Source organism: Brassica napus, chromosome A1 (genome assembly GCF_020379485.1).
Source record: "Brassica napus cultivar Da-Ae chromosome A1, Da-Ae, whole genome shotgun sequence".
Classification (NCBI taxonomy): Eukaryota; Viridiplantae; Streptophyta; class Magnoliopsida; order Brassicales; family Brassicaceae; genus Brassica; species Brassica napus.
This window is the reverse complement of record NC_063434.1, coordinates 4,577,437-4,594,561: the sequence shown is the minus strand read 5'-3', so window position 1 is coordinate 4,594,561 and position 17,125 is coordinate 4,577,437. Positions and strand designations below refer to the sequence as shown.

The following is a 17,125-nucleotide window of genomic DNA, read 5'->3' as shown; positions in this document are numbered from 1 at the left end:
GAAAGTAATGGATTTTTCTCATTGCTATGAAGGTTCGTGAATTAAAACACGTGCGGATTATCCACATAAGACACAGGTGAAGTAGCCGTAAGGGATGATGTCATGCAATCTACGGAAGCAAGCAATATTGTGTTTGGTCTCTCTCCTTTCTCACAACTTGTCTTTGCCTTTTGTCCTTCAGTGTATGGTTGCTGCTGTAAAAGAAATTTTTGCTGGAAGTAGGGGTGGGCGTTCGGGTATCCGTTCGGGTTCGGGTCGGGTATTTCGGATTTTCGGGTATTTCGGTATAGAGGTGTAGAACCCGTTCGGGTATTTCTGTACTTCGGGTCGGGTTCGGATATTTTTAGTTCGGGTTCGGTTATTTCGGATCGGGTTCGGATATTTAGATTTAAAAAAAAAAAAAAATTAAATTTTCATTTTTCAAATTTCTTGTATTTAAAAATATAACTTTCACTTCACTAATCTTTTATTTTTAATAGATTGAATGGTTAATAGATTTGGACATAACATTTTGAAACTAAAAAACATTAATTTGATTATTGTTTTTAAATTTTGGATGTAACTTTTTGTTAATTCTTGAAATAAAAAATTTGACATGTATTTTAAGTGAGTAGCAAATCATTTTCTCCGTAATTGTATGTATATCTTATGAACTTAAAATATGTGTAGTATCAATATAAATACTTTATATAAAATGAAAAATATAAACTAGAAATATAAGGTTAATTATACATATGTTCGGTTATTTTCAGATATCCATTCGGGTTCGGGTATTATCCGTTCGGGTTCGGATATCCAATCTCTCTTAATTCAATACCCGTTCGGATATTTTGCTACTTCGGTTCGGATTTCGGTTCGGGTTTTTTGGATCGGGTTCGGGTGCCACTTCGGATATCGGGTAAAGTGCCCACCCCTAGCTGGAAGTATTGTTTTATGATTCCAATAGTTTTTTTTGTTAATTTAGTTTCTAATGAAATTAATAAAGATAATAAATACTATAGAATTTTAATACTCAAATAAATATAAAATTAGTATCTATTTTTTTTAAAGCGTGTGTAAAACATTAAATGACATTTCAGTTCATTTTCTGCTGTTTTCAACATATGTTTTAATTATTGGCTGAAAATAGATTATAAATTCATCCTTTCACAGAAGAAAATGGTACATTTAGCTTGTATAATTTCTTGGCCGAAGATATATTATGAATGAGGTCTCACCCTTCTGTCAACTTTCTAAGAAGTCTCCTTCGAAGAACGATGGTTATTCTTTCAAATTCACGAACTTTATCTAATTATAAAGAGGATACCAGATCTCTTTGATGTACTTAATTGCACTCCCCTATATATATATATTGGTTTGAAATCACAAAAAGCTTTATTCCGTTGATGGAAAATCTACCTATAGATCTTATAATACATTCTTTCGCTAGCTAAACTGGTATTAATTCAGATGAAACATTGCTATCATGATGGAGCCATCACTTTTAAAAAGTAAGATATAAGTAATAGGCTAAGGCTTCATGATGGAGCCATCTTTTTTAAAAAGTAAGATAAGTAATAGGCCTCCTCGAATTTATAATGTAAAATTTAACCTTTCACTATGCACTTGTCCATAAACGTCAAGAGTTCACCATTAACATGCTCATTCCTTAATAGTTCACTCACACCATAGTTGAAATATTAATAACTTTGATAGCCGTTATGATGTCTAAAATTCGTCGAAAATACAAATTTTTGAATTTACTTGAGCAATGTTTGCCGTTAAATATTTGGCAGGCTCTATAGCTTAGCTAGGCTTTTACTTCAATAATCTTAGAAATATTTACTCTGAGAGACACAAGTTGAGTTTACAATATCACTAAGAAACACATTATATATTTAGCACACTTTCTTATGCTAAGTTTACTAAAATAACCCTCAACGAAGTGACATCTTGAGTTAACTAGAAATCTCATCCAACTAACCAAACTCGTTACCAACCCAACTAACCAAAACCGATATCTTATTTTTATCTTTTTACAAAATCTTAAAATTTTAACCATTTACAAAACAGATGACCTTATTTCTTCCCCTTACTTCACAAATCTATCACCGGTGAGATGAACCCTAATTTATTTCTCTCCCGATTTCTTCTAGATCCAGAAGGCAAAACCTGAAATTGGACCCAAATCTGAATTTAGGTTTCGCGTTATCATCGTATCAAATTCTGGAAACGAACCGTAATCTTCTCGATCCAAAATTCTCCCTAACCCCCTTTTTCCATGCCAACATCTTCTCCATCTATATTCTCAAGCATACATCTATCGGTCTTCTCTACCGTCTATGGAAGCGAAGGTGGCTATGAATAAGGTGGTGGTAGCTATGAACGGAGGCGATTAGTCCCATGGAAGCGGTGGTGGACACCGTGGTGAGATGGCAGTGGATACCATAGTGGAGGCGGTGGTGGTTACGAAGGAGGCGGTGGTGGAGGTGGTGGAGGCGGTGGAGACATGGTAGTTATGAAGGTGACAGTGGCTCTCTTGGTCAATGTGTGTGTGGATATTGTTTGATGTGGTCGGAAGAGTTGTGGATTGGATCAGGGGCTCTCTTGGTCAATGTGTGCGTGGATATTGTTTGATGTGGTCGGAAGAGTTGCGGATGAGGCTCTCAGTGGTGGATACGAAAATGGTAATAGAGGGAGAAGAGATACTGGAGGTGGTGATTAATGGAGGTGATGGTAGCTCGCTTGGTCAATGTGTGTGTGGATGTTGTTGATGTGGTCGGAAGAGTTGTGGACGAAGATCTGATGGTTGTGTGTGTGGATGTTGTTGATGTGGTCGGAAGAGTTGTGGACGGAGATCTCATGGTCAGTGGTTGTGTTGATGTTGTTGATGTGACCAGAAGAGTTGCAAATGGAGCTCTTGGTGGTGGACGAAAGTGGTAAGAGAGATAGACGAGATATCGAAATAGTGATTCAAATGGAGGTGGTAATTAAAACGAAGGTGTTAACAGAGGTGGATGAGATAGTGGAGGAGGTGGCGATGGTAGATATGAATATGATGATGGAGGTGGTGATTGAAAGGGGGATCGTGATAATGGAGGTGGAAGAAAGAGAAACTGGTTCAGTCCCGTAGAAGAAACAAAAAAAATGAAAAAAAAAATAACTTTTCTAATTATGTGGTCCAAAAACAATTCACTTTATCACATATATCTAGTTACAACATACTTCTCTTTAGATAAAAGCAGGGTTAATTATGTCATAAAATATACAGCTGTCCACAGAATGTGTCTCAACTTCACTATGTGTCTCTCAGCGATATATAAAGTCATATTGTGTCCCTGAGTGTAACTCTCTCATAATCTTATCGCCCTCAACAATATACTACTTGATCTAGATTCAATATGTTATTTTTATACGGTATTACCTAAAATATAAAGATGATTCTTTTTCCTTAAGTAGAAAAAGATGATATGTTGCTGATGTCCAAACCTACTATATTTTTCTTCACATGTCAAATCTCTTGTGAGTTGAGCATTCCCTCAATCCTAAAACTTCTTATTTAATTGTGATGCCTTGCAGCTTACCATAATAAGTTTTAATTATCTAACGAATATTCATATGAAGCCCATATTCACTTAGAATTTTGGGTCCCTTTTGGAAGATTAGAGATTTTAGAGGTGATAAGTTGACCAAAATACTATGGAAGGCCTATGACACGTCAGCTTTAAAATTGACCAAGATGGGTCGTGTAAGACTTTAAGTTTTGACCGTAGAACATTGAATTTGAAACAGACTTTGTAAAATTAGCCAAGAAACATATCTGCACGTGCGTCCCTACTTAAATTTCGAGTTCGCCAACAAAGATCTACCTACGACAATAAGAAATTGCGCAACAAACCAACAATATTCCAAAAAACATTTATGTATCTAATTCTTATCACAAAACTTTATTTGTAAATAATCAAGACAAGTAATCCTTTTAGCAAAAAAAAAGACAAGTCCCAATAACATAATATAGTTCTTCCAAAGTATGAGAAACCAAATCCAGAAATATGATTAAGAATATGTAATGGTTTTGGTTAATTTTGACAATTTCTTTGTTGTTCAATTTGAAATTGTACTACAAATAAAAAGACCAAATGTCATAACCGCACGTGTTCAATCATAAGTTTGAAAGAGACAAGATGTACATGCACATACCCGTTTTCAAACAATTTCCGAATAAAAAATTATCAGACGTTACTTCCCCCCCCCCCCCCCCCCCCCCCCCCCCCCCCATAAAAAAAATCGAATAGTTTGAAAGATATTTGATTAAGAGAGTTTGGATCTGAAGATTTTGGTTGAATGGACCTCGAGGATAGTAATAATTCAAATATGAAAAATATATATGAATGATCAAACTTTTTTCTCTACTAAAATACTATTGAGAATTTACAAATAGCTCAATAGTTATGAAAAGTATTTGGTAAGTGATGTATTTATAACGTAACTAACTATATTTGTTTTTTTTTAAATTTGTGTGAAACCTATGAAATTTGTATCTAAAAGTAAAAGGAGAAATGTTTTTAGCCCATAAATAAAAAAACAGAAAAATGAAAATACCCATCTAAAGACAAACTTTGCGCATTCCTGAAAGCATCAACATTAGCATAAACGATCATACAACCTAACAGAGTAAAGTCCATAAACTACTCTAAACAAGGCTACTTGAAAAAACGAAACCCACAAGACAAAACCAACACTAAAAAAGGATTCTGACTTCCATTGAGCAAAGCTTCAATTATGACCATCAATTTTTATACTCGGATATTTCATATTTGTACGTCCAACTTTAACTATCTACATGCAAAAGATTTGTTTTTTTTTTTAGAAATCCAAAAGATTTATTACTTTCTCACAAAAGGATAACTGATCTTGTAAGTGGGTCAATGAATTCGGATTTAGAGTCTTTATTGTCAGCAATCTGAAGCTTTCTAATATTGTCATTTGGCTCTTTCTCATAGAGCTTCATCTCCCTTATGTTTTTCTTTTATGGGCTTTTAGTTTCTGGAAATATTATCGGTTTCCATTAGTTTTATACTCCATTATGAATCATTTAACTTTTTAGCATATTTATCAATTCAGTGAATAAATTATACCAAAAAAAAAATTCAGCGAAGAAAAGAGAAATGAGTTTAACGTAACTTGATCTTGCATGTTTGCTTAATGTCGTAGTTATACAAAACTATATTGTATAAATAGATGTGTCATGTCATCGATAATGTAATAATAATGACGCTGAACAAAATGAACATGGCATGCTGTGGCATGTCGTCCAAAAACAAACAAAGTTTCTGCCCTTCACTAAATCTGTAGCGAAAGGAAAATATAATATGACAGAAAGAAACAACCATAACTATTGTTGCAAGGGATTTTATCCTTAATACAAATATAATTTCGAGGTAAAAGTTTCAACCAGTTTTTCTTCCTCCACTAATTGTTATTATTCCAACCACAATAAACGTGTTTAATCGTCGTTCAACCTTAATAACTTGTTTATAATCGTAGTTGAAACCAAGATTATCCAAAAATTTGTCAGCACGGTCGATCGCAACTGGTAAGTAATTTAGTCAGACATCAACACCAACAATTCTTTTAATATTATGAGTACGAATCTTTTGATTAACCTTTTATTATGCATGAATCAATCAATTCTTACCAACTCTATGAAAACAAAAGAAACAATATAATACATCTAAGTTATATCGCGCAGCCTAAAGGTTTTTTATTTCACCTCAGCTGCCATCGATGAACCCACACGATCGTACCGTTGACTGGTGGTTTATATATCTAATCTAACGGTCTACAATCATTAAAATACACACGGGTGTATATACAACATTCCGCAGCTGATTATTTTTATTTCAATTTAAAAACACAAAAGGATGTTGCCTTGGAAAGTGTCTCTCATTGACCTAAGACTCTTTCTTCCTATATATATACATTTCCACACTCTCCTCTACTGTCAAATCGAATCCTTCCTTCTTTCAATTAACCATCTTCCTCCGATCCTCTGTTCTCTAATGGCCACGCCAAGCGAAACATCAGCTCTTTTCTTCATCAAGAAGTATCTCCTCGACGAATTATCCCCGTTGCCTAATGCCACCACTACCAATCCATGGGAAACCAGCTCCGATTTTTCATTCTTCGGTTCATTTGACCAAACCGGTTTCGATTTTCCTGAATTCGAGACTAAACCGGAAATAACCGATACTCCACTTGCACCAAACGATTCCTTCACGTTCCAATCGAATCCTCCGGTCGTCTCGCAATCGAATCGAAAACCGCCGCTGAAGATCGCGCCGCCGAACAGATCCGAGTGGATCCAATTCGCAGCCGGAAAGCCTCAGCGAGAACAGGTTCCCTTACCACAGGTGGCCGCGGAAGAGAAGAGGCACTACAGAGGAGTGAGGATGAGGCCGTGGGGGAAATTCGCGGCGGAGATCAGAGATCCGACCCGCCGCGGAACCAGGGTGTGGCTCGGGACGTTCGACACGGCGATCGAAGCGGCGAGGGCTTACGACCAAGCGGCGTTTAGGCTCCGAGGAGCTAAGGCCATCGTGAATTTCCCGCTCGAGGTTGGGATGTGGGAGCCACGCGCTGAGAATGGTCAGAACAAACGGAAGCGAGACGGAGCTGAGGAGGAAGAAACGAGGGTTGTTGCGAAAGTTGTGAAGACGGAGGAGAGTCACGGCGTTGAGCAAGTGACGTCGAGTTTGACGGGGGTAGATGACTGGGACTTGACGGAGTTTCTAAGCATGCCGCTTTTCTCGCCGTTGTCACCACATCCACCGTTTGGTTATCCACAATTGACTGTTGTCTAAATGTCTGTTGGGTTCAGCTTGCTGTATGCTGACGTGGAATTACTACGGCGTACACGTGTTTTTTATGATCTCTTGATTCTTTTTGTTGCACACACATTCGGGAAAATTTTATTCATTTATTTGTTCTTTGTATAATACGACTTTCAAGTTTCAACATGCAGTCAATAAAATCATATCGAAATAACATTTTGACTTTAGACTATTAATTCCCAACGTGACTGAATTCATTTTGAAAGATGTAAAATCTGTGATTTCAAGTTACAAGCCTTGAGATACAACATCATGATGTTCTTTGTCTACTTCTTCTCATCTTTGAATTTCCCATACTCTGCAAAAATATAAAACAAAATGACAACGTATAATCACAGATTTTACATACCACTCAAAAGCCAACGTATAAACAAAATGGAACATATCATTTTACATACCATTCTATATAGATCTCTCTATATTTATTGTGATGCATCTTATGGAAAATCTTAGTTTATGTGATTTGAGTTTTCTAGTTAGGTTGGTATAATCAAGAAAGAGCGATTAAAACTTTTTTTTTCATCTATTGATTAACATTAACGCAAATGGAAGTTTCAAGATTACATACACTAGATATCTAACTAATACTAAAAGGGTTATATGAGGAGTAGGGAGGCTGTCCACGTCCCCAAATAAAATCGACCAATAGGAGTTCAGATTTCCGCCACGTCAGCCGCTTCTCCTATGTCGTTTGGGCCTCGCGTTTCACCAGCCCGATAGTGTTCAGAATCGAGAAGCCCGTATCGCGCTTCATCTGCTTGAAACTCCACCGGCTCTGACGTAATTGAGGTGTTATATTTTGTATTCATTGAAACCATTATTAAGATTCGCCTTTAACTCTCTTCCATGGAGTCGATTTAAGTTACCCTTTCTTAATTTCTTTAATCTGTTCAATTATAAAAGGGTTGCATAAAACTCAGAATCTCACTCTTCACCAGATTCAACCCTTCTGATTCATTACACATACGGTAGTAAGGCAATCTTCTGCGTTTCTTGGAAGTATGAAATTTTTTTAACTTTTTACGATTCCTGTCTGCCTGCCGAAGCAGGTTTGCCTTTTTTTAAATCGAAGTTGTTATGTAGTTATTTAGTTCTCTGAGGCTCAATTAAACTTTTGTTTTGTTTTCTCCCGTTGAACCTCCATCTTTCTCAGGAGACGAAGAGTACAATAACAATATGTGGGGCCATACACGGATGCCTACCCTTCTATGGTCTACTCAAACCAGGATGACCTCAGCAGATTCCATGTTGCATAGCAGAGAGGATATGGTGTAGCCTCAGAATATTTCCGGGAGAAAGAAAAGTATTTACGATCCAACTCATGGGGTTTGCCTTTCGAGAGCCAATGTAGCAAAAGTTTATAGTGTTTTTTTTTTAAGCATCCGGGATATATCTGATCCATATTCAACTATATCTCAGGGTTTAGCTAAAGTTTTGCATCAAAAGGGGCTTTCTTATGTTTCTTGAGAAGCATCATGAGCTCCAGTTTTGAAGTGATGTTTTTTGTCTAATCTTTGACAAAGTCTTGTGCTTATTTTTTTGTTTGTTTTTGCAGTCTTATGAAGAATACGTTGAAATCCACAGCAGGTGCATGAGACAACTTGGTCTTTCTGTCAGTATGTTTTAATCATCACCGTTAAACTTCCAATCTAATCTATGGCTTAACCTGATGATGGTACTTTTGAGTCAACTTACTTTTCTTACAACGTTTGTAGGCTTTGTCATGTTTAATTTTTTTTTTTTGGGTTTTATCATGTTCTATGTGATGTGATGCTTATAACTTCATAAGGATCATCATTGGCTTCTTCTTACCCGAGACACCTTCTTTCTTTCTGTGCAGGTGATTCCACAATCACGTGCCTTCAAGTAAAACAGATGATGGGTAAGCTTATGATGATGGTTATACACGTAGGTGATATACATAGCCTAATACTTTATTGTTTTAGATTTAAACTTCCTTCATGGTCAAAGAAATGAAATCAATATATAACCACCTTATATACGCATCAACGGCTAAAACGTGCAGTGTTTTTAATGAGATATTGAAAACTCTTAAAAACCTATGGTCATGCTTCCACGAGGTTAATATGCAAAGGGTTGCTCCAAAGAGTTACCAGCAAGCTGCTGGAGTAGTCTTCGTTTCACAAAAGTTTTAGTTAACTTTTGCATCGATCAGGTACATGAAAATCTCTACGCTATATTTATGTTGGTTCCTGGTTCACTTTTAATAGCTATGCACATTCGTTTTATATGGATGAATACCTAAAGTTGCAGCTTTAGAATATTTGTTCAATGACTCTTCTTCACTTTCCTGGCTCTGTCTCTTGCAGGACCTGGGAATCACCTTGGACAGCAAACTCATGGCTTCTGGGCCAAGTCAGGGCTCTGTAGTAATACACTCAACAATTGTTTCAACCAGTTAAATATTTAAGAGGACATGTTTTACAAGTTTGGATATTGCATCATCACAACTGCTCCTTGATTTAACTCTCTATCTCAGTGTGTTTGACGAAGAAGCCAACCGCCTTCACCCAAAGTTTCAAACGTTTGGGTTCGAAGGAAAAATGGTTTTTTGTTAATAATATTTTGAGGGTGTGTTGTGTTGTCTAAATCTGGGAATCATCTGATACTAATTGACAAATGGTTCTTCTATAGGGAAGAATCATCTGATACTAATTGACAAATGGTTCTTCTATAGGGAAGTAGGAGATGAGAAATCCATCTTGGAGCTTGAGTTCTTGATCTGATTCTTTCTGATTGCTCATGTTAAATAATTGCTCCGACAACTTCATAGTTGGACGGTTCCTCCAACATCATCGCTGGAGTTTCCACCGGTTCCATAATTGGTGTCTACAACCCCTACGAGTCCAATGATATTTCCACTGTAAATGAACTACTCTCCCTTTCACTTTCCACATGGCCACTCAGAAAAGATACACAGTGTTCATAATGTTGTTGGTCTACTGCTGTGTGTTCCTTGCAGCTTTGGTCAGAAGAAAAAATACATATAATAAACGCGTGACAACCTGGGCACAACTTGCTAGCAGCCGGCTACTGTATATACTCGAGCTCAGTTATCTTTGTTCTTATTCTAGGGAAAGACGTCTGCAATGTACGGCGAGTTTGTCCTCACGCAAGAGAACATCTAGATCCCCAAAATCAGGAAAATAAACTCTTTCAGCAAAGGAAAGATGTGGTACGATAGTCTGGAGGAAGTACATTGATGATCTCAAGGACCCTGGTCCAAGTGGGAAATCTTACTCGCCAAGGTACATTGGAAGTTTGGTCGTAAATTTTCACAGGTCGTTGTTGTACAGTGGGATTTACGGGTGCTGCCAAGAGCAGAAACATAATGCATAAGCCCTTAGACTTCTATTGTAAGCCATTTTCTGACTACATGGTACCTCTCAAATTCCTAATAGATGCATGACTTATGCAAATTCTATTTTGTTATCTATGTCAATAAAGATAAATCCGATATTTTACTATAGAGCCAAAACTAAGTTAAATTTATACAAAGCATAGTACTAGGTTAGGAGAAGTTACATGCCGTATTCCCAAGATTCATGATTTTAGTTCTGTAACTATTTTGTAATTGCGAGAGCAATGCACTTACCTCGATTATAGTTTATAAAAAAAGAATCACATCTTATTACTATGCTTTTCCAAAATTTTAGTGAAGCCATAAAACCAAGCTAATAGTTCGTTTAAAATTGATGAAGGTAAAAAATATAAGAATCCTGGACCAATTTATCACTGATTTTCAGCTACCATTTATCATCGACAATCAAGATAAATTTAAAGACTCTAACAAAGGTATTGAATTTATATTAACATACCATGAAATATAATATCTCGACTCAACTGCTTATCCAAGAGACGACCCAATACATAATGAATTTATAAACAACCGATGATAATAGATGACAATAACATAACTGATGATCTTCAAGTTATTCTTCCCATCACAGATTACAACCAAAAATATAAGACTTGACGTCGACCTTATCATCACCAGTCTTGAGAGAACTAATAGGCCTCCAATTAAAGAAGAAAAAAAACGATACATGCACGGTATGCTTCGGAAATTTCAACAATGGAACCTGTCTATGCTTTCTTACTTGCTGCCATACTTTCCATCGCCTATGCATTGACCATGGCTTCATACAAACATAAGTTGTCCCATATGTAGGAAAATTTATCTATAAATCAACATTATTACATAAATTATTGAATCACTTTTTGGCATAAATTTACATATTTAAATATCCAAACTGATTACAGATTTTATGATTTTTTATGAACATATTTATATATATACATATATATATATATTAAATTATTTAATTAAATCAGATGATGTATAGATAAATATATGATACATAAAATAAGAGAAAGTTTTTTTAAAAAATATTTTTTTATAATATTTTGAACTTTTAATAAAGAGTTAGACATGATTACTAAAATATTAATAGAAACTTCAATTTTTTTACATCTAAAATATATACTAAATATAAATAATGATGTTAGAACAAAACGCAAATTCAAAATATTTCATCCTAATTTTTCAAATATTATATAACAAAAATAAAGGATATAATATAGCAAAAGTAAAATTAATTATTTATATATATTATATTTAGCATTAAAAATTTATAGATAAATAATATTATATTTAACATTAAAAATTTATAGATAAATAATATTATATTTAACATTTTCAGTGTATTTAACACATACAAATTTTTTTAAAATTGTCTTATTTAAAGCAATGAGTATTTAAATTAGCTTTACTTTAAAATTGAAAAAATAGATTATTATCATAAAAATATATAATAAAATATTAAATAAGATATAAATAACATATAAATATGAAATAAATAATACATATACAAAGAAATATGTGATGTGGAGATTAATAATATATTTACTTAATAACATAAATATGTAAGAAAAGATACTTTGGATAATAACTACAGTTTAACAAATTTTGTATTAATTTTGCATTTGTTTACCATCCCATACATATTTTAGATAGTAAAAAAATAAATTGTAAGTTTTACTGATTTCTAATTCAATTTCTATTTATACTCTTATAACATCGAAGTAATATATTGTAATATAAATATTAAATATAAAATTATTTGAATATACCCGGGCGTAGCCCGGGCAAAATCTCTAGTTAGCCATAAAGGAGCTAAAACAAAAGGTTAGCCTAAAGCGATACAATATCCTCATAACGCCATAACTCCGATCACTTCTCCTAGTAAGAAAAACAGAGTACCACAACCTAACAGTACTCATACCATCAACAACTCTGTCAGGGTAATCTTGTAGAGGGGGAGCTTCTCTCACTGTCAAAGATATGTCTGAGCCACACAGGACCACCTGTTGCCACATAAGATCGAATTCTTAGCTCTTTGGATACACTTGTAGCAATGATATCAGCCCTTCTAAGTTCTATTGGTTGCTCTTTCTTCTTTTTGGATTCTCCACCACACAACTTCTTGCAAAGCTTCCAAAATCCACCGTCCCTGAAGTTTAAAAGATGGCCACGCTCACCAATTGTTAGAGTAGATATTAATTTGTCCCAATTATTACAATTGAACCTAGCTAACACTTTAAAAGTCCAAAGGTAGAATTCATTCTCAAAAGCCAGCTTATGAGATGATGGTGCCTTTACACTTATAAACCATTTATTATTTCTTTCTCTTTCCAATGTGGGACATTTTAAATCTAGCTCTCTTTAGTATTTTTGTCTTCTAGCTTCAAGTGGTATTTGTTATTTATTTTCTTCTTTATTTTTTTATTTTTTATTTTTTTGGTATTTATCAGCCATCTTCTTGGTCTTGTGATCACCACGACGACATAAGAGTCGTTTATTGAAAAGATTACCTTTTGCATCCTGTGATGGCTCATACTTGCAACCGCCCACTGCATCACAACAAACGCTGCCTCCTGTTGGGATGAGCACGAAGAGAAGGCCCTTCTACCGTGAAGCATAACCACTCCCTGCGAATTCCTCAGTACCCACGCTCCTCCTCCTAGCTGTAATGAGGTCGACCAGGAGAAATCAATGTTGCAGTTCATCCATGTTGAGCGGGGAGGTTGCCATTTTTTGCCTGCCTTTCCTTCTACATCACTGTCCTGTCTCGCTTGTTCTGATGAAACTTCTTGTGCCAAGAACCACATGTACGATTTCTCTCTTGCTTTAGACATAGGCTCCGAATGGTAACAGCGGATTGAACGGTGCGGGACAAGCAGTTTGACTGCGGTGCGGTTCTGACAGTTATAAAAACGTATAGATATATGGTATATGTAAAGATTTTTGTTACTGTTAACTGCGGTGCGGTGCGGGACGGATTTTACCATTCGAAGCCATAATGTCTATTGATAAGTAACAATTTTTGGACTACTACATATTTATGGACTACTAAATATTTGACTACTAACTTTTGGAATTGGACTACTACATATGTATGTGTGATTGTATATCAATGACAGAACCTTGATTAGACAAACCACCAACTCGTTGCCCCCCTCGTTTATGTGTGTTATTGATCATATATCTTAATCATCTTGACAATCAAATTCAATAAAAACTTGGAATAAATGAAGTTTTGAAAAAAAATGACTAATATATCTGAGTTTCTATTGATGAGAAACATCCCACATCGGATATATAAGAATTAATCTACTACTATATAAAGGGTTAGGGTCAATCCACTAATTGCCAATTGGTTTTGAGTTGAAAGCCCGTAATAAACTCGATTCTAACATGGTATCAGAGCGATAAGATCCTTTAACCTAATTTACTACAACTACTACTACTATACCGATGTTGGGCTCTCTGTGGATGTTATTCCCACATTGTCCACGCTTCAGACCTAGATGTCTGAGCGTGAGGGAGGGTATTGATGAGAAACATCCCACATCGGATATATAAGAATTAATCTACTACTATATAAAGGGTTAGGGCCAATCCACTAATTGCCAATTGGTTTTGAGTTGGAAGCCCGTAATAAACCCGATTCTAACATGGTATCAGAGCGATAAGATCCTTTGACCTAATTTACTACAACTACTACTACTATACCGATGTTGGGCTCTCTGTGGATGTTATTCCCACATTGTCCACGCTTCAGACCTAGATGTCTGAGCGTGAAGGAGGGTATTGATGAGAAACATCCCACATCGGATATATAAGAATTAATCTACTACTATATAAAGGGTTAGAGCCAATCCACTAATTGCCAATTGGTTTTGAATTGGAAGCCCGTAATAAACCCGATTCTAACAGTTTCCATCATACTGACGTATAATATATCTGAGTTTCCATCATACTGACGTATGTGAGTACGTAGAATATATAAAGATTTTTGTTAAAACATACGATCCGATGAAACAAACCAAGCTATACGCTTAGAAAAAAATTGGAAGGCTTTCTTTTCTACAAAGGACGACTTGGAAGGAACGAAGAAGACACTCTGAAAGTGAATCTATTGAATGAGCCGACAGGAATATAAGAAAAATTTAAACAAAAGGTATTGTATTGTACACACTACTTGGGCTGCCGCTACATTTTAAATATTTAGGAACCGAAACGACATCGTTCATTAAACAAAGAAGAAAAGTCGTTGGAGAGAACGCGTTGGCATTGGACGACGCAGCAGCCGATACTGTTACAGAGAGAGAGTCACCTTCACTAGTTCACATTTTCTTACATCAAAAAAGTCAAAACCATTTCTTTCATAAACCCATCTCCTCTCTCTCTCTCTCTCCGTTCTTGTTTCACTTCAATCATCACAGACATTATTCACACGCAGAAGAAGCGTCTCAAACTCTTTTCTTGGAATGGCAGGCAGAGATATTCTCCATAAGATGAAGGTACAAATTTGGCTATTTGACTCTTCTTACTATGAGATCTCCTTGATCTGATCTGGTTACCCTTTTGTTGTTTGGTCATGATTTTGACTCGTTTTAGCTTCTCTGATCTTAGCAGTTTATCTTTTTAGCCTTTAATGATAAAAACTTCAACTTCATGGTTCTGTCTGGAGATTTCTGTGCATAGATATTAGTTTTAATTCCTCTGTTGTGGTTATGAAACTGTTCCCTGGTTAAAGGCCTGAGCTTATAGTTCATGGGTGTGTACAGACAGTGTTTGTTCCTGGATCTTTGTTCTTGTGTGCTTGCAGTATTAACTATATTTATTATTATTTTCAAGGCTGGGTTCTTTGGATCGGCTCCTGACACGGGAAGAGGCAAAAGCAAGATGTGGAAGAACATTACCCACGGTTTTCACTTTGTCAAGGGCAAGTCAAGCCATCCCATGGAGGACTACGTAGTCTCCGAGTTCAAGAAAGTCAACGGCCATGAACTCGGTTTGTTTGCCATCTTTGACGGTCACTTGGGACATGACGTGGCCAAATACTTGCAGACTAATCTCTTCGACAACATTCTAAAAGAGGTAAGTAAATCTTAATTACAAGGCTTAAAAGTAAAATCCTTTGTGAATGACCTTTTGTTTTTTTTTTCTCAGAAGGAGTTTTGGAGTGAGACGGATAATGCTATAAGGAACGCGTACAGATCAACAGACGCGGTGATACTGCAGCAGTCTCTTAAGCTTGGTAAAGGAGGGTCAACGGCTGTAACGGGGATTTTAATCGATGGTCAGAAGCTAGTGGTTGCTAACGTTGGAGACTCCAGGGCAGTGATGTCTAGGAATGGCGTTGCGCATCAGCTCTCGGTTGATCATGAACCAAGCAAGGAGAGGAAAGATATAGAGAAGCGAGGTGGATTTGTATCAAATATGCCAGGTGAAAAGCTGTGTTTATATTCGGTACTTGACTAGTTATGGTGTATATATTGACTTTCATGACGTGTTGCAGGGGATGTACCACGAGTTGATGGACAGTTAGCTGTTGCGAGAGCGTTTGGAGATAAGAGTTTAAAGATACATCTGAGCTCAGAACCAGACATTACGCACCAGGCGATTGATGATCAGACTGAGTTCATCGTTTTTGCTAGTGATGGTATTTGGAAGGCAAGTCAGATGACTTCAGTGGTATCTTCTTGGTTTGGTTTGGTTTTACACCGCCAGTTTACTCAGTTGTTGATGTTTTAAGTGCAGGTAATGTCGAACCAAGAAGCAGTTGATGCGATCAAGAGTGTCAAAGATCCACAAGCAGCAGCAAAGCATTTGATAGAGGAAGCTATATCTAGGAAGAGCAAAGATGACATCTCATGTATTGTTGTAAAATTCCATTAGTCTCTTATTCTTTGTTTTCTTTTTCAGATAATTTTTCTCTATAAACCATCGCTTCAAGTTTGCAAGATTAAGTTATTTTTTCAAGTTGTCTGTAAAATCAGTAATGCCCAGAAGATGTAATTTATTTATTTTAGCAATGCGGTTTATTTTCATACAAATAAATGAAATAAGAAATTGAAACAGCCTTGAGATACAACATCATGATTTTATTTGTCTACTTATTCTCATCTTCGAATCTCCCATACTCTGCAAAAAAAAAAAAAAGCAAGCAAACAATTCACCTTCATTAGAGATGCTCAGTCAAAATCCAGTGACGTTTAAAGAGTTTGGTCAAAGGAATGGAGCTTACAAGCGCATGCATGGTTTTTAGAAATGGGGAAGCCCCCGCCGAAATGGCACTGGTCAGAGAGAGACAAAACGCTTGGCTTGATTGCTTCAAAGGCTGTGGTCAGAAACTCCATACACCGGCAAATCCGCCTCCTGTCCTTAGCCTTTTCACGGCGGCTACTGAACCAGCCGCAGCACTCGGCGGTGGGAGGCGATTCCTGTTCGACGAAGAACAGCTTGCATTCTTCCACCATAACGTTCGCCACCTCTAGGCACTCACGGGGCCAGGGACGGTCACCCTTGTCGGCGGTTGTGATTGCAAACAGCATGCACGTCATCGCAAACGCTACTCTCATCATCATCATCATCTTAACTATTTTACAAAATTATCTTGGTTTGTTTATTTTGATGTGGGCTTGTATGTTATATAACAAACGTAATCCTGACGCTATCTTATATACTGTAAGTCTGTAACAGAACATTTAATTCAGTAACGCATGCACGCATGGTTTTAAATACTGTTTGGCCGCGTGCGAACTATTTTCAAAACAGAAAGAAAGCGTTTCTTCTATTCAAAAGGAACATATCTCAAAACTGACTGTGTTGTCGTAAACTTCACGTTCCCAAGACATAAAATTTAATATATTTGTTTTCTTCA

The 17,125-nt window shown here is 36.2% G+C and overlaps 3 protein-coding genes across 20 annotated transcripts; 2 read left to right on the top strand and 1 right to left on the bottom strand.

The window, feature by feature from the left end:
* The first annotated feature begins 5,665 nt into the window (after positions 1–5,665).
* Positions 5,666–10,360, top strand: LOC125610126 (ethylene-responsive transcription factor 6-like). Of its 18 annotated transcripts, none has more exons than XM_048781920.1 (8): positions 5,666–7,921; positions 8,026–8,175; positions 8,428–8,547; positions 8,713–8,754; positions 8,899–9,048; positions 9,203–9,439; positions 9,571–9,756; positions 9,856–10,360. In XM_048781920.1, exon 1 carries the CDS (start codon positions 5,904–5,906, stop codon positions 6,840–6,842), a length of 939 nt encoding a protein of 312 aa, XP_048637877.1. In that variant the 5' UTR covers positions 5,666–5,903; the 3' UTR covers positions 6,843–7,921; positions 8,026–8,175; positions 8,428–8,547; positions 8,713–8,754; positions 8,899–9,048; positions 9,203–9,439; positions 9,571–9,756; positions 9,856–10,360. The 18 variants fall into 18 exon arrangements, with proteins under 18 accessions (XP_048637877.1, XP_048637908.1, XP_048637905.1 ...); XM_048781951.1 differs by having other exon boundaries at positions 8,713–9,048; positions 9,203–9,262; positions 9,373–9,439; XM_048781948.1 differs by having other exon boundaries at positions 8,428–8,459; positions 9,203–9,756.
* A 4,137-nt stretch (positions 10,361–14,497) lies between these two features.
* LOC106381426 (probable protein phosphatase 2C 58) lies at positions 14,498–16,322 on the top strand. The gene is made up of 5 exons (XM_013821322.3): positions 14,498–14,759; positions 15,097–15,339; positions 15,412–15,688; positions 15,761–15,915; positions 16,003–16,322. Exons 1-5 carry the CDS (start codon positions 14,727–14,729, stop codon positions 16,138–16,140), a joined length of 846 nt encoding a protein of 281 aa, XP_013676776.1. The 5' UTR covers positions 14,498–14,726; the 3' UTR covers positions 16,141–16,322.
* LOC106381427 lies at positions 16,245–16,902 on the bottom strand. The gene is made up of 2 exons (XM_013821323.3): positions 16,490–16,902; positions 16,245–16,386 (listed from the first exon to the last, which is right to left on the bottom strand). Coding segments are annotated over exons 1-2 (348 nt in total). The 5' UTR covers positions 16,836–16,902; the 3' UTR covers positions 16,245–16,384.
* Between the last annotated feature and the right edge of the window lie 223 nt (positions 16,903–17,125).

Excerpts from the sequence above, each read along its gene's own strand:
- LOC125610126 (XM_048781968.1), top strand. The coding sequence starts at position 5,904 with ATGTTGCCTTGGAAAGTGTCTCTCATTGACCTAAGACTCTTTCTTCCT.
- LOC106381426 (XM_013821322.3), top strand. The coding sequence starts at position 14,727 with ATGGCAGGCAGAGATATTCTCCATAAGATGAAG. Across the intron at positions 15,340-15,411 it reads TCGACAACATTCTAAAAGAG|AAGGAGTTTTGGAGTGAGAC; the intron begins GTAAGTAAATCT and ends TTTTTTTCTCAG. Across the intron at positions 15,689-15,760 it reads ATTTGTATCAAATATGCCAG|GGGATGTACCACGAGTTGAT; the intron begins GTGAAAAGCTGT and ends GACGTGTTGCAG.
- LOC106381427 (XM_013821323.3), bottom strand. The coding sequence starts at position 16,835 with ATGATGATGATGATGAGAGTAGCGTTTGCGATGACGTGCATGCTGTTT.